At 33.8% G+C, this 26,050-nt stretch overlaps 2 protein-coding genes across 3 annotated transcripts in view; one reads left to right on the top strand and one right to left on the bottom strand.

The window, feature by feature from the left end:
* Positions 1-11,249: 11,249 nt before the first annotated feature.
* On the bottom strand, positions 11,250-24,146 carry LOC149795216 (uncharacterized). The gene is made up of 5 exons (XM_089964959.1): positions 24,031-24,146; positions 18,613-18,884; positions 15,786-15,869; positions 14,810-14,936; positions 11,250-11,413 (listed from the first exon to the last, which is right to left on the bottom strand). Exons 1-5 carry the CDS (start codon positions 24,113-24,115, stop codon positions 11,334-11,336), a joined length of 648 nt encoding a protein of 215 aa, XP_089821085.1. The 5' UTR covers positions 24,116-24,146; the 3' UTR covers positions 11,250-11,333.
* Positions 24,147-24,539: 393 nt separating this feature from the next.
* LOC149795215 (uncharacterized) overlaps positions 24,540-26,050 on the top strand; it is a 68,893-nt gene continuing 67,382 nt past the window's right edge. For both annotated transcript variants that reach the window (XM_089964958.1, XM_089964957.1), the window contains exon 1: positions 24,540-24,628. The gene's annotated coding sequence lies outside the window, so the exon portion shown is untranslated. The remainder of the gene's footprint in view (positions 24,629-26,050) is intronic.

Raw genomic sequence — 26,050 nt, 5'->3', positions numbered from 1 at the left:
TCCCACTCAGTGAAGATTTCAGTTAAGGAATACCATCGGACTCTACTAATATTGCAGTGACAAATATTCGGAATTCAGAAAGAGAAAGTATGAATGATCTGGACCAGAAACGTTCAACAACAAGAAAGGAAGGAACTTAAACATTTATTATTTGAATATGAGCACTTATTTCTACATATTCCTGAAATAACAAACAAATTTTTTCATGACATTAAAATTGTGAATTCTAAACCTGTCAAACAACAACTGAACAGGATGAACTCTTACACACAGCAATACTTGGAAAAAGTAAATTCATTATTTGCTGAAACTTTATTTCACAAAGTCCAATAAAAGTGACTGGAGTTCACCATGTATACTTGTTCCGAAACCAGATAAAACTTTCCGTCTATGCACTGATTAAAGGAAAGTGAACATTGTGACAAGACACATTCATTTCCATTACCAAAAATCAAGCACTGCATTCATAAAATCGGAAATGTCAAGTATATCACCAAATGTGACCTTCTGAAAGGATTTTGGTACATTCCACTGACGGAAAGACCTACGAAAATTTCGGCATTCTTGACTTTTGATAGACTTTATCAATATAAAGTGATCCAGTTTGGGACAAAAGGTTCGCCAAGTACTTTTCATCGTGTAATCAATATGAGTAATGAATATGATCACTTCTGGTCTAGATAGTTGTCATGCTTACATACATGATGTCATCATCTACAACGATACATGGAAAGAACATTTAGCAACAATTCGGAAACTCATTGATGCAAGTTTGGCAATTAATTTATCTAACAGTGAGTTCTGCGTTTATTAAGAGTCTAAAAGAAATAAGGGGCATTAATTTGTTAGCTGTGCTTAACATATTAAAGAATCAGGTGAAGATCAATAAGGTTTACACTCAATGGATCGATCACTTCATTCATGTTGATATAAAACAGACACGGCTAGATATCTTCAAACTACTACTCTCCAAAAATAAAAAAGGTGACCACAGATGTTTGAAAGAGATTGACTAAGGGATGAAACAAAGAATTAATTTTTGATCCTGATTCAAGAGAAAAAAAGTTTAGATCGACGAAAACAAGCAGAGACCACAAATAGCTACATAAATTCAAATTGTCGAGAGAATTTTATACATATTATTTTTCAATGGAAAAAGTCATGATAGTCCAGGTATACTTTCTTGACTCCACTCTCACTGGACATTTTAAAGTGTCAAATATTTCCCAACATTAAGGAACAGTGAATAACCACTCGACCGCGCGCCCGTACATTACGTGACAATCGACTGGCGCATAATGAGAATTAGGCGTCCTAAAGGATGCAACATAAACGCTTTGCCACATCCCTTATAGAGCACTGATTTAGCTCTTTGTGATTTGGGGCGGAATCTATTACCAACGAAGTCCAGATGGTTTGTTAGCTACCAAGCCATTAGAATTGCAGAATTCCAGTGTGAAGAGAATGCCAAAATTCTAATACAAATGGCGTTTAATTATTTCATAATCAGATTGAGAATCGGAGCATATTTGCACGAGGACTACTTTGCGTGCATGTCCTGATGTACTGAATACTAAGAACGAACTTTGCTGAATAATGCATTGATATTAAGAACGTGTTAAATTCCTCAAGCGAAATAGCAAAACACTACAATTATTCGTGTCAAACAAACAAATATTCACCAGAATGTGCAATACTCATCTTCTCATCCCCAGGTCATGTAAATGTTGGTATACACTATTGTTCCGACTCTATGGTCATAAACTAAATAACAGAAAAGAAGCAAAACCAACAACGTTTATAAAATTTAACAAACAGCTTAATTATGAAAGTTATAGAACAACAATTTAGAGAAACTTACAGTATTTATAAAGAAAATCAAAATAGTCCCTATGAAGGCCTATGAAAGTCTGAAATGAATGAAGGGCTTCTTATGAATTTCAATACAGGAAAAATGTACCGGTCCTCCAAGAACGGTACGTTGACAATATGGCGTTGTCCTGAACTTCTTCGAATAATTTTTAACAGTTCCAGAATAATATTATAGCAACAATGAGCACTTTATTTTTACACCAAACAGTCTCAAAAATAATTCCTCTCGAGAAATATCTAAGTACAACATACAATACGTCCGCAGACTTACAACAGGAACACATGAAGTGTGAATGACTCGAAAACTCAAAATGAATCTGATTGTTTAATTTGCTCCTTATATGCATCATATTGCGACTGTACTTCGTAAAAGACCCCGCGTGACAGTATTCACATTTGTTTTACGTCGAATTAAGCATAATCACTTGACCTCGCTCCACCAATGGAAAGACACAATTATTCTCGAGACACCGATATCCCATCAGTCACTGAGAAACTACACCATAATCGAACTAGTTCCTCTCATGATTAACATTAGTAGCACTAATTGTCAACACATAGGAAAACATCTATTTATAAATCCAATGCAATATTTTACTCAAGTCACAAAGGCTAGATCTAATTAAAGATATTGTGTACACAGTACAGCCATAAATTAGAATTATAAAAATTAAATAAAATTGTGTACCAGAAGTTACAAAAGTTATAGATGTTCATAACAATATAACCTTATTAGAATATATTAACGAATCCTTTCAGCCGATCCTATGCACGTATTAAATTCATTTTTCAATAAAGACCGTACCCTGATTGACAATATGTATGGATTTGGCTACTGCATTCTGTCCCTTTAGTCATGTAAAAAAGGTTGGACTTCGTCACATACTTACATACTGCGTATTTATTTCCATAGAGTTTACTTATATTTTCATCTCTGGTGTGAAATTTTAGATTGTGTTTCTGAACTTCAAAATCCCTTAGGTTGTTATCTCACCTGAAAGAAATAAGATGTGGACTCGGAAAGTTTTGCCTTAGCGGCTCTGACCGGTCTAGACATTTTAGTGGAAGGTGTAGCCAGCGACCCTTTAACAAAGTTCTCCCTCTCCTGTAAGGCGGGTTACACTCAAGGCTGCAATATCGATGTTGTATCTGGCTAGCTCCCTGCCAATCGAGGCAGTTATCCTCTGAGGTCTGTCAGCATTACTTCTCTCCAAAAGTGTGCACACGTTCCATGGGCCGAGGGTGAGAGGAACGATTTTCATCTTTTTCTTTGTAGTGTTTTCACCGCTGATGTAGGGTCCCCTCCAGCCGCGGTCAGCTGGCTATGGAAGGATGGAGCAGGCAATTTTAGGGCACCTTTTCTAGCCCCTTCCTCGTATCATAGAGGTGAGCAGTGCGAATCCTAAAAAGGGCTGTTCAGTCGCTCAGTGGGCTGCCAAAATCCACTGCTGCCTCGTTCAGTGAAAAACGACCACATGGCCTGAAACGCCTGTGTACAGATTTGTGGCTACGGCTGACAGTGTACCCACACCTGCTGCTTCGTCGTTCGTCCGTTGCCACAAGACTTTGCGGACAAGGATGACCGTGGGCTACCAAAATCCACTGCTGCTTCGTTCAGTGAAAAATGACCACATGGCCTGAAACGCCTGTGTGCAGATTTGTGGCTACGGCTGACAGTGTACCCACACCTGCTGCTTCGTCGTTCGTCCGTTGCCACAAGACTTTGCGGACAAGGATGACCGAGTGACATGCGTGTTGACTTGGTTTGAAGTAAGGAAGAGATCCGCAATGTCGACCTTACTCTCTCGTCCAAGACCATCTGGATCCAGTGGCAAGACAAGGTCAAGACGGCTGGAGAGGGAATCGGATGCAGTGGATGACCAGTCCTACCTACATGCCTCGTCCTGCTCTTTGCGCTCCACGACGCTTTGCTAGGAATCACCTTTCTGCCCGTTGAACTAGATCCAGTCTTTACTAGCTTTTGGGTAAGCACGCCCTGAGTCACCAAAGGTTCAAAAAAGGGACAATGAAGTAAAACAGACGAGATCAGGGAAACATACGCGACTATTATGCATTGCTAACGCGAGGTAGACAGAAATGCAGAGGAGCTTCTGAACTAAGGTCATGGTAAATTGACAAAGACAAAACTCGAGGGAAAACAGAGAAAATACTAACAACCCTTCCCTACTTAATACAATCGTACAAGAACTGAACATAAAGCTTTCTCTGCTAAATAAAACTAATTCAAACAATGGTTTTTCAAACTCGTGTCATAATGCTACAAATTAGGAATTACAGAGAAAAATCAAAGTAAGAAATAAAAGGGAGGATAAGGAATAACACAAAGACATAACATTAGATCGAACCAGTTCCATATTTTAGGAATGTACAATGGGTGTCCACATGGTTACGGATATCTGTATCATCTATTAAATTTATAATTTAGCTTTATCTAAGTGATTTGGATTAATGGCAATATTATTATGATTGGTAATTATAACACTATAGAATACGCTTTAAAGCTGATGTCACGTCTCATGTTTAGTGTGCTTGTAGGATTAGTTGTGAAATTTCTCATTCATAAGACGGATCGTCTAGGTCAAGTCATCAACTATTTCGGTCAAGTACGCCACGCACTTAGTTTGAATGGAGGACACGAAAATATAACGTGAAAGTACGAGCGCATTTTGTCCCATAGAGGTATCACACACGCCCTAATTATTAATTAGCTCAATAAAATGACGTAAGATTATCACGTTTAAGCTATTTTATAATACAATGATTTAAATTGTTGGATAATATTTTAGTGATTCAGATTTTGTTGATTTGATGCGTATATAGAGACTATATAGGTCAATACAGGATCCACATGTTATTCTGTGTGTGTGTGTGTGTGTGTGTGTGTGTGTGTGTGTGTGTGTTAAAGAGAGTGGCAGACAGGCAGATAAACAGAAAACTGATTTATTTTCTTTAAATAGTCAATACCTGTCAGATTAGGTGAAATTTTTCAAGGACTTTAATATTTAAATACTTCTATCCGATTATGTAAAACTTTAAAGGACTTCAGTGAAACTTTCATTCAGAATACTTTTGGACAGTTTCCCGACTAGCGTTAAATTAACTGATAGTATAATTTTAGGATATTCTAGGAATTCATACTTTTTATGCTATTTTTAATTCTGTCACTTTGTTTGATTTTATATTTTTGGGGAAATTTCTATTTTTGGACAATTGAATGCTTGTTACATACGTTTAAGCCCCAAGGCGTAACAACATATAAAGTGTAATATACGTTCGAGATCATAGCTTGTATTTTCATGATGAACAATCGGAACTGTCTGCACTCAAACATGGAGATATATGTACTTGCAGAAGAGGATCTAAGGATTGTGCAGATAGAAACATGAAAGAACTGGCTCAGCGACTGAACAAAGAGGAAAAATGACAGTTCATCCGTTGCAATACTTGCTTTAGGCCCGGGTGCACGTTTCTGCAGGTGCATTGCTCATGTACGATGAGTGTGCTGAAATGAAAGCACAGCAGATTGCAGATCTGAAGGGGCAGATTATGGAAGACGATATAACCTTTGTTTTGGAGAATTATTCTCAGTAGAAGTTTGGCTGTTACACTGGAAGTTGTATGTTGTGCTGTTTGCAGTTATTTCAAATTACTTGGATTCAAAAGGATTAATTCTTTTTTTCCTGGAAAATACGTGCTCATGTGAGATTCTTAATCAAGCAAAGTTCTTATAAGAAATTTATTTAGATTTCCAAAACCGGAGTGATAATTCTTGTTACAAGGAACTGTAGACTTCAACACTACAGGTTACAGCATACGTCATCGTCTTTGTCAGGATTCGAACTTGAAATCAGTAGAACATTTTGTTATGACTTCAAAAATTGTATTCGTGGATAATTCTTGGATTATATTCTTAAAACCATAAGTTCATTATTTTTTCCTTTTTACAGAATTTTCCAGGGAAATAAATTATTATTGTATTTTTCAAAGCTTGTTGTTTTCACTCTTTCTTGTGCTACTGTTTATTCGAGCCTAAACAAGTGACATAAGACAAATAAATAGAAGACAGTCACAAGACTCAGATGGCCTATCGGAAGAATTCGACAAGACATTTCACACAGAAATCACACCAATACAAGATTTTGTATAATAATATTCTCTTTCAGAGAGAAATGACTGAATGAAGGAGGGTATAATAACCATGATATATAAGGGGAAAGGGGCCAATACCATTACTAAAAACGGACAATAAAATAGTAAGAAAAATATTAGCAAAAGTAATTAAACAATACAAGGGTAAAATAATTAATATTAATCAGAAGTATAATAAATAACACACTAATTATTCAAACAGTAATAGACTACAACCAAATTAAATGGGAAAGAGCTGCGATGGTATTGAGTGACCAAAAAAAGATATTTGATAGGACGGAGCAGAACTATACATGTATTAACAGAATATGTAAAATATGGTCTCTGACCAATCATCTGGATGTGGGTAAAGGCAATATATATATATATATATATATGCCACTGGAATTTGAATCTGAAAAAGTGTCAAGTTCAAAAGTAAACACGAAAAACTGAAATAGAACTAACATGTAATCAGACTTGGGTTCAAATCTGATTTACCTCCCAACACAATAAAGGATGAAGTTAAAGTCAAAGTTTGTCTACAGTCATTGATTAATGCTTTGGTTAAGTAGCAGAAATAATGTGTACTGTTTATATATCATTTTATTTTCTGTCACACATGGCTTTCTCTCGCTCCTATGCCATAAGCCATTTTGAGTGCAATTTAGAGGAATTTAGAATCTAGACTGAAATTAATGTGTAAATGAAAGCATAAATAAATGAATGAGAATGTATTTCTAGAAGCGAGATAGAGTTATACATACATACATACATACATACATACATACATACATATATACATACATTCATACATACATACATGTATTTAGTGTAACATCATCTCTGTCTGAAAAAAATGTATTATCCAAGCGTGTTGTTCAAAAAAGGATTAAAAAATATTCCAACATGGACATGATTGAAACCATGGTTTTATTGGTTCAGTTTTATTCATTCTTTGGATCAAGCATCATTTATTCTGTTGCTGCCTTTCACAAAGAATGCATCTTTTGATATGTGGTCATAGCACTATTGATGCATTGTGTTGCCATAGCGAATTATTAGCTTAATACATTTTTTTTATCAGAGATCTACTGGCACTACCAGTTGCAGAGACAGGTTTCCATTCATTCCATGCCTAGGCCTAATTTCTTTAAAACAAACTGGCTTGTACTCCCTCCTTCTGGAATCATACCTTATGGCTGGTTACCTCAACCTTCATAAGGATTATTATGTGATCCTGGCCAGGGATTGATAGGTTTGTTCTTTGTAAGAGAAGCATTTCCTTTTTTGGTGTTGTTTGGACTGGCCTATTTATATATTTTTAATGACAAAAAATATTATATTGGGGTTATTTGGAACTCACAGTTGGAGGTGGCAAGGTAGAACTCTTCTAGCTTGTGATTGTGAGGGGTAGGCTAGTAGACACATTATCTCCCCTGGCAGGAGTGATATACATATAAATATTGCCCTCCATCCCAATGGTTATTACTTTTCCTCCCCCAACCTCATTAAAAAAATAATTTTGATCACATTCCTTTGTGTGTTTTTTATTTAATGTCTAGATCATACCACACTTCTGGATAATATAAGGGGAAACAAAATGAAAACTCTATGAGACTAATAAAAAGCAAATGGAGTAAAGGTAAAAAGAGTTGTCTTTTGTATTGGATGTATGTTGCATGCATTTTTTTCACTTGCATTTGGTAGTATGTATATCTCATTCAGTTTCTTAAAGAATTAGGCTTTTGGTAGGATGCAGTTTTTCTGTTTTTGTTTGGTGTTAATTGTTACTTATGTTTACTTATTTTGTGGACATGCTTTACTCTTATTTTAAATTTGGAATTTTCCAGCATATGAAATAAGTGAGACCATACCACAATCCTCCAAGTAGTTCAGGATGAGTTGTGATAACAAACCTGTGCTAATGGGATGGATGGATGTCATAAGATGGACAAAAGATCATCCCATAAGGTGTTCTAGTCTCAGAACAGCAGAGCTAAAACCACCCAGCTACATCGTATAAAATCTGGTTTATAAATAAAACTACATATTGTGAAATCTGAAACTCCCTGGAGAAACTTTTGTTAAATTCTATTTGAAATTTTGAAGGAAACATTTATGTTTTTATGAAAGTACAATCAAGTCCAAAGTACTAAAAACTTTGAAAAAAAATGTTTACACAGAATTTTACCAAAAATTAAATACGTATACATGTCTCCGGCATGTCCCTTCTGTTATTACATATTGACTGTTTTGATCATATCCTGGAAATGCCTTATTAACTAATTACTTCAGAACCCATTAAAAAAAACTTTTTAAAGATAAATTTTATATGAATATTCAAATTACTTTTAAAAACTGTTAGTTTCTGTTCAAAATTATATTACAATATTAATCAACCATTTAGCAATAATAGTAAAATTCAATATTTTTTAAATGTCTTGTTCAAAAATGGAATTTACATGTTCAAGAATATATAAAATAACTACCTCAAAGAATCTGAAAAAAAACAAGATTTTTAAATAAACTACATAGAAATCCCGACATATGGCCAAACTTATAATAACTTGGATCCATAAGTTACTGTGAGCACTACTATGTTTTATTACATAGTTATTAATGTTTTACTTGAGACATCTTACAGTTATATCCTAGAACTATTACAATGATACTCTCATTTTCTAATTCCATATTACCATACTCACAAATGAGGCTGAAACTACTAATTCCTTTAGGTTTCCTGGTAACAAATGAAGTCACAAGAACTTTGCCACAGCCTTAACTGACATGCAAAAGAAAATGAGTAATATTCTCTGTAACATATCTGTTTCATCAGGTTCAAATAAATTGCCCAATTCCACTGTAAATAACTGTAAATAAAACTGCTGTCATTTCCATGTCAAGGCCCATCGAAGCCTCTCACAATGTCCCATTAGGACCAGTTCAACCAATATTAGCCTGGCCATGGATACAAACTTGCATATCCATTCAGCTAGTGAAATCTTATGTGTTGCAACTGACAACTGCAAAATAACTAAACAACATATATGAGTCTGGTTCCCTGTTTATTGAAGAATTCATGTTGTTGACTGGGATAAAAGTGAAATGTTGCAACTGTTGTTTCATTTACTTCATTCATAAAAATGATATTCATGTGTGCATTAGCTGACCAAAATGTGATTTTGTTTATGATTTATGATGAAACTGTATTAAAAAAGTTGAAATGTTTATAAATTTCTTTTGTTATTTGGTTATGTGCTGTGATTTTACTGAATTATCTGACAACTGAGAGGTATAAAAAACAGAAATATTGTTATCACAATAATTCGATCTTAAATGCCAGATCATGGCTTGTTGTCAGCATCAGAAAATACAATGCTTTGGATCTCAAGATTCGATTTTCTGATGCTGACAACTCTACACAATCTAGCAATCAAGATTGCACTACTAATATATATACATATATATATATATATATATATATATATATATATATATATATATATATATATATATATATATATGGGGCTCCAGGGGTCCGAAAATGCATTTTACACTCATAAAAAACTGCAAAACTGCTCCTGGTGCAACTTATGATCATAAAATAAACCAAAATAATCATATAAAAAACTAATAAACTTATCTATAGTCACATGAATTTGTTCTCCAATACTATTGATGCTGAAGTTATTTCATGTGCATTTCAGTGTTTACATTATAATTAAGTCACAATAATTTGTCAATTTTTGCAGCAAATATATTATACTTCTCTCTTTTCATAACAAATCTGTAAAATAAACATCCAAGTACATCAACTATATACAAATAATCCCATAAATTCACTTTTCTCTTTCTCCATTGGACACAACCTGTTGATATGCCAGTCGAGCACTTTTGTGGCTTTGGCAAAGACTTCTTTAGCCTTCCTTTTTGTCACCACTGACTTTTTTGGCTTAATGTGCAATCGTTTCTTTTCCTTCTCAATGAGAGCCTTTTTTCTTTTCAAGCTGGTGCTTGTATTGGCGACATGCAGTGGGCATATTCCAACAGATGGCTACATCTGTTCTCTCATGCAAGAAATCTTTCTTCTTATAGTAATTAACTCCACTTTTTCCAGATGCCTTCTAAGCTTCAATTTTTTTTTTCATACAGCTTCTTTTGTAGGTGCTGTTCCAAACTCTTACAACCACAATGACCGTAATTTGGATCTTTCTTGCAGAGGTCACAAAATGCCATCCTCTAGGGTTCAGTTTTCTTATAAACTGACCAACTAAATTTCTGTTAACTTTTCGCTACAGCCACTCCTATTTCCGTATGTTATTTAACCTTTATCTAAACGTTTCGTGTCATGTTATCTCTCAACAACTCGGAATTCCATGTCTTACAAGCATGCTTCTTCTTTCCATTGCCATCATTTTCCATTACACGAAGATTAATTGGATGAATTTAAACCTTTGACCAATCAGAATACTCTTTACAAGATTTGTGTGCTAACTAATACATGGAACAAATAATTTACTAAGGTCTTTGCAAAATCAGACTAGACAGACCATTTTTATTTTAAAAATGGATCAGAGATGATATAAAAAAAAGGACTATATCAAGAAAAATCTGATTCAAGTCAGGAGAACAGAATCCACTTTAAAACGTAGAAACATCATGTCTAAATATAACATTGGCACCAGTGATACAGCACTTTTGTCTTACAACATGCAAATTTAATTCTATAGCTGCTCCCTATCACTCCAGAGTCAAAATAATAATCGTTTTTTGAGCAAGTGGTATTATATTACAATTATTATTTTACATCCTGAAGAAAAAACTAGGATCTCTCTACCTCAGAATACCAGTGGGCCATTGTGATGGGTTAATGGGCCACCTTTCTATATAATTAAGAAGAACAATAAGCCATTTGAATATTTAAGGAACCAGCAGGAAAATGTGATGGATTGAGTACAAATGCTAAGGTTCTATTGATCATATAGGAATCCCATTAAAAATTATTCCTGTTTTACTGTATGTTTTTCTTGCAGAACTTATGCTGGTCCATCACAGCGATATTCCTGAATTATTTTAACAGTATTAGTGCCAGGGGTAGGACAATATGCCCAATACACACATAAATCAAGGGTACAGTGGCGTACAATGTTGACAGACAGGCACATGGACAAGTGTAAAGTGACTGCTCCCAAACCTCCACAGAGAGGAATTAAATAAATGACAAGTTTCTTTCAATTATATAATTTATTTTCATGTAGATATTTATTAGTCTGATCAATCTATTTACATGTCCTTTACTTCTTCGGCTGCTATCTATTTGACTTGAATGCATTAAATAGCTTTGGATCTGCTAAATAATCTGCCTTCTTGTAGTAGACCGACATGAATCCTGAAATGACAAAAAGTGATTTAATATTTTTACTTGTAGGGGATTTGAACATAAATAAGCAAAATTAAAATACAGCATGTAAGATGGACACAAGTAGGTAAATATGGTATCTTTCTATCGAACAGAATAAAATATTACACCAAAATATTATCATGCCAAATAGTCTGAATTAATTTAATTCTGTGGCTCATATTTATTGTAGTTTTTGAAAACTAGAAGTCTTTAATAAAACAAGCAATTATGACAGCGATATTTTCTGTTGAATATTTACAATTGTGGTTCACTGAGTTTAATATAAAATATAAATGAACACATGGATGAGCATGTGCACAGAGGATAAAGAGATTCTTTCGCTAGAACAAATCAAGTTATGTGTGTCAATGTCAAGGGCATGCAAGTTATTTATTTGTTATATAACATCACTGATATCATGTCATATAAACATATTTTTTGCACATCCTCATGATATATATCATGATATCATCACATCTGGCATGAAATGTACATGTATGATGTCATCATACATGGTATAAAAAGCACAAGTCTGATGTCATCACACATTGTCATATAAAACATACAAGTATGATGCCAGATGTGTCAAACTATTACAAAAACCAAGTTTGAGGTGGTGAACTGTTATGTTGACATAGTTCAAAGTATGTTAACCACTTTTTTAATCATTTCATAACAAATAATACTCTTATTTAATTCTAAGAAAATATTAAATAATTCTCTTATTTAATTCTAAGAAAATATTATCTAACATGTATATTGATTTCATATAAATTTTATGCAACTTTAGGAAAAATTCAATGTGTTCCTTATCACTGAACTCATTTCATGTCAAATTTCACTTCATAGGTGAGCTTCAATAAATTTACGAAATCTAATGCATCTCTTTCTCTTTAATATCGCTGTAATATACAATTTTTAAACTTAATTCATTCTGTACTCAGCTTCCAGCAATATTGAAAATATATGAACATGCGGTTTCATGGCAATGTATGGAAAATATCTTGTCTGCAAGCACCTGCTGAGGATTACAGTTTTCACAAGCAGTAAAACTGAACTGATACTTACTGTCTCATTTAGGCATATATAATCCTACCAAATTAAAATCTTAACTTTTTTTTAAAAAAAAACAACAAACTTTAGAATAACAAACATCTTTACTGAGAAACAAATGTTTGAAATGTACTACACTATTGTTCTTTAGTTATTTGACAGAATTAAGTCACCCTTCTCTACCCAAATTTAACTAGCTAACTGTGGGTTGCATAGCCTTCACGTAGTTGAGCTGTAACAAGCTTAATCTGTGACACCTCTACTGATTGTTCGGCAAAGAAACAAATTGGAAGCCAGACAGAATTGCAACAGTCCTATGGTTAAACAAGTCAAAGACAATATTTTGGAATATTCCATGACCTATGTCTGTTGCTCCATGCACGTGGTGGACAAAATCACCGAACTGCCCAACATGTCCAGTAAAACTGTTGTGTATTCACTCTTTTTAATCACATGTCTCTGCAATGGTTGAAGTTATCACAAATTATCAATACATTCCTGTCTACTTTTTTATAATATTACTGAGATTATTTTACAAGGTACGAACAGCATGATACTCAGTCAAGCTGAACAAAACCATTAGTGATGATGATTATATGATATGAAGTTTAAGAAAGCTTGTGGGAATATATTTAGCACTTGGTATTTGAGTTCCATGGTCCAGCATACATGCTCTTTATGAAGACACTTGCAGTGATTCTGCAAAGTGAGTTTGACATTAAAGAGGACACCTGAAACTAAAAGTATTATTTACATTAAAGTAGTTGAGATATGTTGAGAAATTGGATCATGCTATGTTAGCAATGAACATATTAATATTAACAATAATACTTCCAACTGCACAAGTCAGAATGGGCAGTTTAAATAAGCTAGGATGTATATCAGTTTAGCATGGATGAATCATTATAACTTGTATTAGTAAAATATAAAATGCAGGTCACAGTGACCTACCTTGGTTTAAGGGTGTATCAGTAATAAAGACATATCAAATTATAAAGTTTCATGTTTGGAACATATGCAGCACCCAAAAAATAATCTTTTGACACAAAATTTACTGTCATTGAGCAAAAGGATGTATAACTTGTCAAGATGCATAACTTGTCAAGATGCATCAACTCATCAAGTTTCATGATACTAGGTCAGATAGTATTCATATAACATGACCAAACTCATGTAGTCATGAGCTAATATAATAACCTAACCAAGGCCAGAAAAAGCTCCAATATAGGTCATGATGAGCCTTTTGTTGTTAGGGCAAAATAAAAAATGCACATAATCCAGCTCGATGATTCTGGTATAAACAGAGCTTGAGAAACAAACTTTCAAATTTTGTTAGCAAAGTCAGTGAAACATGAAATATAGGTCAAGAATTTACTATGACAGTGGTCTATACATAAGATCTTTTTGGCCTTAAGCTTAAATGCAAAAACAAAGCCTAAGCCAGTGAAATAAGTGAAATGTAGGTCACAGTGACATTTCTTGTGACAAGGGTATGGTACTAACAGATACGCATATAATCATCTAGTTTGAGGATAAAAGCATGAAGAGAACTTGAAAAATACACATAAAACATACAGTGTAACCAAAGTTAGTGAAGCATGACATATACACCACAGTGACATATTTTTGTGATGAGAGTGTAATATTCATCAAGATGAATATCCTTACCAACTTTCAGGAACCTAGTTATAATATTATACATTATGCAAATAACCAAGTTCATCATGAGCTAAATGCAAAAGCTTGTAGTTTGATGATAATATTATTAACTGAGCTTAAGAATAAAATTAAACAACGAAATTTAAATTAAGTGAGTGTGAAAACAGATCACAGTAACCAACAATTTGTACTCATTAAGAGGCCTCTCGCCAAGTTTCATGATTCCAGGGATAACAGTATTTACACAGTGTGCATAAAACATGAGCTACATGAAGAAACTTAAACAAATAATGAACAACTAATACATATGTATGCACAAATCAGCCCCCTACACTGGGGGGTAAGTTCTATGAAACCCACCCCAAACTGCTGCTAGGGTTTAAGAAGAAACAATGATTGACATTCAGTGAGGGTGTGCAAATGTAAATACATTTATCTGTGCTGAGGCTAATGAATAGGGTATTACACTAGCTTATTTCTACTTTGTACAGGTGAGCTTAATATGCGTGTGTCTGTTGCTGTCCTCAAACTTGGAACAATGTCTAAGATCTGCATATTTTGTGAACTTAGAAGCAGTTCAATGGTGAGAAACGGTAAATAGTCAAAGGTCTAATTTACAGAAAATGTTTGCCAAATCATCAAAGGACATTAGAGTATGTGTACATATATTACCAGTTTTCCTTGCACATTTGATGAGCCGAGCTATTTCCTTCTGCATGGGTATACACAATCCAGTGATTTGTCTTCCATAAATTCGTCCAGTGAATGGTGATACAAACTGGCTCAACAAACGGGCATTCTAAAATGAAAAAAAAATAAAATTAGTAAAGAACTTATAACTGTTCCCACTCCCACCCCTCCCTTGGTGTCCTTGGGAAACCATAAATACTCTAATTATAGATTAAGATCTATTCCTAGAAAATCAAGATTTTTCTTGCTTAATATTTTCCTGGTGAATTAAACAGGGCTTCTTAAGCAAATTGTGAAAATTTCATGAAAATTGGAACAGAGTACTCTGAACAGCATATTAACTGCATGCTTATGCTTAATTAGTATTTTGACCTATGACATTTTGACTCCAAATTCAATAGTCATTTTCCTTGTCCCAGGTGCAAGCCCTTCATACAATCTGGCAACATAAGATGGTGGAGAAACTGAGTTATTGCACAGAAATGCAACAGGAAACAGCTGGATCAGTAGACATTATAAAATAAAGCATTTTACCTTACAGTAGGCACATAATAAGACAATGCCATCTACCAAATCATTCCACTGAATTTACATAGCGATTTCCATCAGCTGTGACAGGATTAGTCAGCAGTCTGCTGTGATACATTAGCTGACTGACAACTGCCATGTATCTCTGACTGGTCAGTTCTAGGATATAGCTGGCAATACTGTGAAGTTCCACTAGTCAAAAATGCATTCTTCCAATGAAAATGTTATAACACAGTGTTGTGGATCTGTGTATGTGTTGTAAAATCTCTAAAAATGCAGTCATTCTAAACACTCATACCATGCAAATGGATGTACTCTACTTTCGTGAATGAACTGATCCAGACAGATGCCATCACCTTTAATAGCACATTCTATGGCATAAGGCATGCAGCCGGATGAAAAGAAACAGCTAGATGAGTATATAAATTACCTTGTAATTAAGGTCTATATTATATTGGCATATAATACACTTCTTATCTTTCTCAGCATATGGATTTGGCATGTTTGAAACAGGCTGAAATAGAAAATAAGTAAAATATTTATTCAATGTTCAAGTATGAAATGTAATGACAGAGATGTAAGCACAAATAATCATGTGAAAGGCCATTCTAACTCAATCATGTGAAAGGCCATTTCAAATCAATCATTTCAAAGGCCATTTCAAATCAAATCACATTTAAGGTCATTTTTAATCAAATCACATTAAAATCCATATCAAATCAACCATCTGAAAGGCCATTTTAAATCAAAGTATTCAGAATTCAGATGACTTTGAAGCATGAATGAGATATTTATTCTTCTACAATTAGCTGGTACACTCTCAACACTTGATCAACAGTTTTCTAAACAGTACACTTAAAGAATGCAATAATTATATGGTCCCAAACTTACACTTTCTAAATTCTAATGATATTTTTTTAAACACCAAATAACATAATACAGTGGTCCCCTCTTAAATGGCCACCCTGTCTGCTGCAGACAGGTGACCTGTAAAAGCAGTTGCCTTTATAGATGGGGAATGCACAAATCATCAAATGGGAGTAATATTTAAACATAAAGTATCAAAGATCGTATAAATGTTTCAAATATTTCATATATTCATTTACAAATAACTGGCCTGTTAAGGAAACAATTGTTATAAAAACTGTATTAAAGCTATATAAAATATTAGGAATAATCATGGTGCAAGAAATCTGGCTTTTAATATAACTTTCCAAAAACTTTGTATTCAACAATAGTGGAATATATTACTGACATTGTTCATCCGAATCTTTCTATGTCAAATTTCTTAGCAGTGATCAAAGGACACTCCATCTTTTCATTTATCCAAATTTATATTACTTTTCCTTCTACAATGAGAGTATCTAACCAAATTCTATCCTTTGCGCAACACTTTATATAGTTTGTTTTATACACTGCTAAGAAAAAACCCAAACAATTTTACACTAAAATATCACAACTTAACTTTAATGTGTTTCTCAGTCCAAAATTTGTTTTTCCACAAACAACAAATTTTGGGGGGGGGAAGCTGATGTTTCTTGAAACATTGGGGTTAAAACTAGCACCGAAACTCACACCTTCCTGACTGGTCATTGTTATTTAATGCTCTTTTATTCACATCTTTGGAGCCCTAGCATTACAGGGCGTTATCCCATCTTAATTGGCTTCCTAAAAGAGACAAATGCCATGGCATGGTTAAATTCTGATTTAAAATCATTAATTTTTACTCTCTGTGCTCCTGAAGGTGGGAGTGTCATAGGATTTAGCTTCTACAAAAAATTAAACTAGTTGCTATTTTAAAAAAATAAAATATTAATAATTTTAGGTGTGAGCCATGATCATTAAAACTGTTAACATGATACATTTAAATGCTTGGTCCATAATAAATACAAACATTTTCTTAAAAACTAATATCTTAATGTTTGGTTTTGTGACAAGAAGAAATATTTTCATTCCACAGTATTTATTTTAAAACAGCAAAGCGCAACAATGACCAGTAGGTACTAAGAACTGACCCAATTAAAATGTATACTCAATTAGTTTATTATACTCTGGAGTGGGGGTAGGTTGGGAAAGTAACGGAGGTGATGGGATATACATGTAGCTTGAAATAAATACACTTATGATGTTTAGAAGAAAAAAGTTTAGACATCAATCAAGGCCATTACACTTTTACCTAAATTTCAGTTCAACAGTGAAACTAAAATAAATGTATGCTAGAGACCAGTTTTATACAATAATAAGAGAACTTACTATCAAATGTATGAGGGCTTTTTTCATTTTCACTCAACAGTTAATGTGCATTTTGAAACATCAAAGTGTGACATTGAACAGTAGCTGGTAAAAACTGTCCCACAAGACTTAAAGCAGGAAACTAAAGTAATAGGCATTGCAGATGACTTCAAAGAAAAAATTCACTCCTTCGCAATGCATGTAGATTTTTAAAAAATGTTATGACAGGAAGTAACTTTTTTTCAGTGAAATCACTTTGTTCATGACACGAATGGCCACTCACACAGTGCAACAGACAATATATTGTACACAATTCTACAATTAAAAAAATTATCATACTCTCATAAACAATACTTTATTTTAAGTTTAAGGTTAAATGTACAGAAAAGCATGGCTCATGTATCATTTCTATTTTAACATATTACGACATTTTATTCCTTTAGAATAATCTTTGGGCAGAATTATGATATACTTGTCATACTGTTCCTGTGTTCCTGATTGTACATGCATGGTAAATGGCATGGTGTTTTTTAAAATCTCTATTTTACTTTTATTGGTATATGTATTAATGCAGTTAATAATTTCTTCAAGGTAGCTCTTGTAAACAGTATGGAAATAAATTTAAAAAACTATGACAAAAATAATAGCCAGTACATGAAGCACTATTTATGAAATATCATTTATTGTGAATGGGCATGGAAGTTACCAACTGATGCAGAACAGTAGGTAAATTTCCAAGTCTGTAAATGCTAACAGGTACATATAAATATAATCAATCAACACGAAAGTCTCTAAAAGTAAAGGTATGAAATTGCCATGGTCAGGTTTACAGATGTGGCCATCATACATACTTCTGAACACAAACCCAATGGTACCAAGGGAGTCTGGCTGTAATAAGTGGGTGGTCACTTGTCAGGTGTGGGGTGGGGTACAGGTAGAGGGCATTCAAAAGTTGGACCACTGTAGCAAAACTAAGTCTATTATGTTCAAAATGGACCCTGTCAAATTGTGTCTAAAAATATTACCTGATCATTATCTGAAACTAGTTCTTTTTCCATTTCCTTGAGGATGGTTTCCACTTCCTCTATGTTAAATGTTGGAGTTTCTGCTTTTGTCGGTTTGTATGTCTTCTGTCTGACACTGTAGTTGGATACTTTTACCCGGCCTTTCCAAGAGCGCTTGGGTAGGGGAAGGGGCTCAAAAGGTACTACATCTCCTGCTGTCATGTGATCCTGCTTTTTGCTGATCCCTTCTTCTGGTCTGGTGCTAAACTGTTCACATCTTGACAAAAACTGTCCTGGAAATTTGAGAAGAGCTGTGTATGAGGTACATGTACTACCAGCAATTCCAATTACTGAGCTACAAGCTTAGCATGAGAAATTCATGGAAAGCCTCCTCAAAATTAAAATTAAGAATTATTTTTGGGGGGCAAATATATACAAGTTTTAATTTAAAAGTCCTGTGATGAATTTGAATTATCTAGACTTCCAGTGGATGGTCAAAGACACTGTCACCCCTGACAGCCAAGATATCAACTGAGAAACAATCTTTGACTCACAAGAGCCAAGGCAGATGGGATTCATTTATCACTATGCTGATAAATCATTTCACTTTCAAAGTGATTAAGAATGTACTATGATTTCGGAATTGGGTTTTAGTCCATTATCTTGGGTCCTTCAGAGGCTTGCAACTTAGGAACATGCCTGCAAGTTCTTTGAATGCACTATGTTTGGATCTATCCAACTGCATTTCCTGATCTCACAAATCCAAAAAGTGTAAAACTACTGTTTTTTTTTAATACTCCTAACATCCCCAAGATTTATATTGCAAATTGATTAAGATATATAGCATTGAGGAAATACAATTAAATTCATAATAAGAATTTCAGGGCAACTGTTCATCAACAACCATTAGCAGATTCTTATTTTTGATATCCTTTAAGTGTACTTTACTTTACTGTTACAACAGTATCAATATGCATGATGATGAGTCTGATGTCAAACTAACATGAAATCTATTGTTTAAAGACACCACTTGCTGTATAAACTGCATTCACTTTTCAGTGCAATCATATAAATTTATACCTCACTGGTAAGAATCAGAGCAAAAGAAAATATACAAGTCTTGAGACAGATGCACTTATAAAAATGTCAATAACCAAATTCCTGTGAATTTAATTTTATTTCCTCAATGCTATATATCTTAATCAATTTGTAATATTAATACTGCAACAATTCTTAATCAATCTGTAAAATTAGTATTGCAACAATTCTTAATCAATTTTAATATTAATATTGCAACAATTCTCAATCAATTTGTAATATTAATACTGTAACAATTCTTCAATAAATGCATTAAAGCTTTATGGGGAAATTCCATCTGTTTCTTTCCAAAACCATAATCATAAATCAAATTTAAAAACCTATATTACCCCTATTCTGACTACCAGTGTACTAAGTTACCCAGTCCAATCACAGCATATAAAATGAATAATTTTATTATACATGATGATGATATACAGATATAAAGGTCAATCAATTAAACTAATGCATGGGCAAGGGACAATATAGTATGATGCCTTGGGGACACTAGCAATATCCTTATAGTATGATGCCTTGGGGACACTAGCAATATCCTTATAGTATGATGCCTTGGGGACACTAGCAATATCCTTATAGTATGATGCCTTGGGGACACTAGCAATATCCTTATAGTATGATACCTTGGAAACACTAGCAGTATCCTTACAGTATGATACCTTTGGGAAACTAGCATTCATGAAATCTAATGCATCTGACCTAAGTGGGGAAACTGCATCATCGCTATGTCACAAGGACCACAAGTTTCTAAAATGATTACTTCGCCTCGATTTGTAAGCCCCTTACAAATGTCTTTATAAATAAATAATTTGCAGTTGTAACTGAGAATGCTTTGACATCATTTGGTTTGATAAATCCATATGTTACCACTCAAAACATGACCAAAATAAGCATTTTGTTCAGACAATCAGCCAGATGCTAACAAGAATAAGATGGTAAAATTATATGACTTATGATAAAACAAAAAAAAATCCTGTCTCATAAAAGAATGGTGAAAGTGTTTTCAACAATAACTGCAAATTATTTACTCATCTTTGGTGTAATGATAGCTTGTAAACCCATTGATATAGTACACTTGCTAATGTTTCTGGGCATTTACCTGTTCCTAACAAAACTAAAGTTTTGAAAACAAAAGTGTATCTGGGGTGGTAGTAGTGGTGGTGAGGTTAAGGTTTTGGATTTTGATCATTTACTGGTACAGATGAGTGAACGTTAGCAAAGAATACAATATTAAGAAAAAAACTTTGCAAAACAGGGTGTCTGTAACAAGTAAAGTGATGTTTTCTCAGTACAAAATACATGAAAAGAAAATATATCTATCTCTTATAATATAGTATTAATTACATTGCAAAGGGCAATGACATGCATGTTACAGTAGGTAACTTGAAACATCATGGTCACTTGTTACACATGTCACTATGTTATATGCTCATCCTCTGGATTACAATGATCTGATCTATACTATAAAATTAGGATCTGTGCATCTTACAAAGGATAACAAAAACTGGGCCACATTAAGGTCACTAAGGACAAGGTTTGGAAATATTCTATTTGTTACTTCACACTATAATTGATTTTAATTAGTGCTTGTTTCAGATGTTTCTTTTTGCTTCATCTAGTGTGCACACATACTGAGTACATGCAAATTATACATGTGACAGAAAGTGATGGAGATTCTTGTGGGTTATTGTTTGTATCTTAAATAGTATATATATATATATATACATATATAATGTACTTATGAGCATGCAAAAATAATGTTTGTCTCTGTTGGATAGTCACTGTTCGCAAAAATGTTATATAAAAATAAATAAAATGGCATATGACAGTATTGTGCAAAGTTAATTCACACATATGAAGGAAAAACACAATATATATATATATATATATATATATATATATATATATATATATATATATATATATATATACATATAATTTTAACTTTTTTATTGGACACAAACATGACATCAAAGAGTTATGTTTTGATAAATTAAGTAGATAAACCCAAAGACCTGCTTCTTTTTGTTGGTTTACAGTCCTTTTTCAGCACATGATAGGCTATAAAGGTGGACAGAATAGCTGATGGATTAAAAGCCTGGGAAAACCCTGGAAAGAAACACAGACCCATGGGCGATGACCGCTCCGATGGCCTAGTTGTTAGCATCCACTTCGGATGCGGGAGGTTGCAGGTTCGAACCCTGGCAGAGTCATACCAAAGACTTACAAAAATGATACCAACAGCTACCTCACTAGGCAGTCAGCATTAAGGGGCTAATGTCTGGACTGGTCAGCCTGGTGTCAGGATAATGTGTCTGGGTGGGACATGATGCTACATGTCTGCAACATGATGCCCCATTGTTAGACATCTCTATAAGCCGGTACACTGCAGACATCATAGCGATATCACTGAAAAATTGTTAAAGCTTCATTAAATATCCACATCAAACAATCAGTGATCCATGGGAAGCTGCTAGCAAGCTTTCTCACATACCCACATTGGCCAAGCGAAAACCTGAACCCACATAAACATGCTGACAGTGGACGGTGGTGAGAATGTAGTGACTGGTATAATTTTAGAACATTATGCATATTCACCGCCTCATTTAAATACAGTTATGAAAAAGTATGTGTGTGTGTGATTTGGATTTTTAACACTGCTTTAACAAATTTCAGTCATATCACAATGATTTCTGCAGAGTGACAGTTTACAGTGATGTCTAGCACTAAGTCAGACATGTAGCACCCATGACCTCCCGCATCCGAGGCGGATGCTCTAATCACTAGGCCACCTCAGTGGTCATGATATATTAATTTTAGGTCAACTGGATATATCATTAGAAATATTCCAGGTATTTTTTCATATATTAGCAAAACAGATTTTGTTAACACTGGTGCAGATTAATCTTGTATTAATTTCACATTGAATTTAAGCAAGCCAAAATATTAAATGAAATCAAAATATTTATCTCTGAAGTTTCTGGCACACTAAATAAATTGTTTTGATTATAGTTAGCTCATGTAATTACACAATGTACTATGCATAGCTTGGGAATATCAATTGATACAGCACTGATGTATAGTAAATTATACTGTATACTACCTCAAGAACATGTATGTGAGTGGTCATTTTTGTGGATTAATAATCCACACAGTATGTGGCTTGCTTGCAAAAATGGCATAAATCATTGGGGATACAGATTGTGACAAATATCATTACCCTAGAAAGCAAAAAGAGGCAAAATGACATTAGTTCAAAACTGATGCTGTCATAACAATGAAAAGAAAATTGATTTATTGTGTTTCCCTATTTAAACAAACACACTGATAAAAATTTCTTGAGAACCTACTCGGTGCCAGAGATTCTTGATTCCACATTGAACATTTGCCTCTACTTGATGAACAGTGGTTAGGAATACTTTTTAGGGTCAATGATTTTATTTTAAAGAGATGAAAATTGATTACAAATATCTTATCCTGAAGAGATGAAAATTGACAAAAAAATATCTCATCATAACTATATTGTCAATTTACAAAATTGTGACTGTAGAATAATGTATTTCTGTACAAGAACAATGTAATGAATCTGCACTACATGTATTGGTTTTATGAGTAACATATACTTTGAAACTGTTTGACTAAAAAATATGGTATTTTCAGCAAAAATGTTTGAGGGTTCTGGATAAAATGGCAAAGAAAATCTTAAAACGTATCTGGGACAGAGAAAAGCTCTAGTTCTACAGTGTAAGATGTATCACATGATATTTTTGTTCTTGTGTAGCACCAAAACATAAATAAATTGTGATATGTCTTAAATTGTAGCATTAAGAAAAGGTCAATTTATTTGTAAAACTGAATGTTCACAAAACATATCTATACGATCAAATCAAAAAATATGCAAATGTCAACTTCAGATAACAGGAGGTCAAGAATTTGTTAAAAGTGACCAAAGACCAATATTAAAATATGCTAACTATGCACGTGCTTGGACGCTTGAATTTATTTCAAAAGACATCTTCCTTTTTGAATTACCCACAATCAATTTATCCAGAAAACATGCAAGTTTCATATATTCTATAATTCTGAAGAAAAAAATCATCCCCTGTTGCTAATAAATCTTGTTACATGTTTGGACCCCCCCCCTCCCCCATCTACTGACCAATACTTTTAATTTTATCTGTAACGAGTCTCTGCTGTGCACTGTCCAAACGAAAACGTGTTTATGAAACCGAAAATGGGTGCCATTCAACTACATCGTTGTGGGTACTGTTACCTAATTACTGGTCTCTTTAACAGAATTTTTATATTTATAAAAAACACAGCTTCATAAAACATTTTGCTTGCCTAATACTGGACGAAGCAGTCGGTTGATCGTTAAATAATTATTTAATCTGCAGCAAAGTCTGGAAACTTCTGCAACGGACACCATGTTTATAAGCCTCTTACCCTACTCAGGGTGCGGGACTATTAGAGACTGACCATTTTATGGATGAACCTCAAGGTTTTATAAGAATATTTGTTTTATTTTACCTTAAGATATGTTTTTTTTCTTTAAGAATCAGAATTATTTAGCAATGCAATATAACGAAGCGAAAAAAATTGTTTGAGTCTACTTGGAGCCGGGGTTTTTTAATATTAAATCTCCCATCTCCACGTAGAAATGGTTGGTCCCTTTTTTATAAAAGCTACAGTTAACAAATGTGTTGTATGTATCTATTAAATAATTTGACAATAAAAAAACTAGAGCAATAAAATGTCAAAATATTTATATTAATAATATTTGCTTTCAAAGCAGCTATTTTGACCAATCACTACCCATGTCAACAACATTGTTTTAAAATGGCGGCCAGATACGTTAAGAGTGTGTAGCCTGCCGCATCTGATCGAATATTTTTTATTTAATATTGATTAAGATCCATAATTATTATTGAGTAATTCAAAGGTAGATATTTAAATCATTATTCTGAAAGTTGCTCTTCTATTCAAATGAAAATTCTAAGCATTTTGATTGTGACAGGTGTTGTTCTATACCCCCCCCCCCCGGTCACATTCGATACAGCATTCGCACACCCTCCAGTTTGCTTGTACCCCTTCCATCAGATTTTAAAAACAAAATACATAACGGATATTTAAAAAAGCCGCACAAAACTTAGTCATTTTTTTAATAAATTTATAATTTTTAATCTGTTGCCGGGGGTCCCAAACATTGTCTACTCTTTGGCGTTTAAAATTAAATGCAGATATTGAGATTATCAAAGATGGTGACCGACATATCATCAGTGCTTGAAAACATAGATTTACCCATGCAAATATGTCGACTATGTTACTTTAGAAACTCCCGGTTGAAAAAAAAACGCTAACAACTTGACAGTGTTTGGCCCCCTCCCCCCCCCCCCCCGGCAATACTCGGAAATTATAAAGTCATGCATGAAATGACTTAAGCTTTGTGTATTTGTTATATTCTTAATACTTTACATTTTTTAAATGGGTATTGATATGCAAACAAACTGGAGGGTGTGCAGTGATTATATAAAATATCCTCAACCTGTACAGGATAGTATTCATGTATCCTCCCATTTTTTGTGTACCCACCACAGATTTTAAAAATGAAAATATCAGGGAAATGAAAAATGTACAAAACTTTAATTGCATTCTTTAATTGATCATTTCTGATTTGATCGTTGTCAGGGGCTCCCAGGCACTGTCATCCTGTTTGTATTTCAAACCAAACTGAATATTTTCATGGTAATTAGGAGTTATCTTACTGTCCTTTTCATTATACACAGAACGCAAAACAGTCATCTGCAGTCAGTATTTGCAATGTCCAGCTTTAATATTTTTTGAAAATAATTAAACAAAATAAAATGGGCAAGCAGTGTAACTCTTACTTACATGGGTTCCAAAGGATATAATATCCAACGTTATGGAAATTTATGGACCATATTATTTAGTATTTATCAGAGACTATTAACAAAATCACTCCAGTTGTCTGACAAAAATATACTGGCTCACACAAGTATCGTGGCATTTTAGGAAAGAAACTCATATTTGGTTTGAAACATAAACAATTTGACAGTGTTAGAGATTCCTAATGTATGTCAGCTTTTCAAAAGCCAAGTAGGGAGATTGAATGTGTGTTAGTGTGTGTCTGATAAGGATTTTTAACGTAGCTTTAGCATTTTTTCAGTCATATCGCTACGATGTCTGCAGTGTGGCAGTTTATAGTGATGTCTAGCACTGGGGCATCATGCCACAGACATGTAGCATGATGTCCCACCCAGTCACATTATCCTGACACCAGGCCGACCAGTCCTAACACTAAACTCTTAATGTGGAGCACCTAGTGAGGTAGCTGTTAGTAACA

The sequence above is a fragment of the Sinohyriopsis cumingii genome, chromosome 7 (genome assembly GCF_028554795.1).
Source record: "Sinohyriopsis cumingii isolate HCF-2022 chromosome 7, ASM2855479v2, whole genome shotgun sequence".
NCBI lineage: Eukaryota > Metazoa > Mollusca > Bivalvia > Unionida > Unionidae > Sinohyriopsis > Sinohyriopsis cumingii.
Note: the sequence above shows the minus strand (reverse complement) of the source record. Positions and strands in the feature narration are given on the sequence as shown.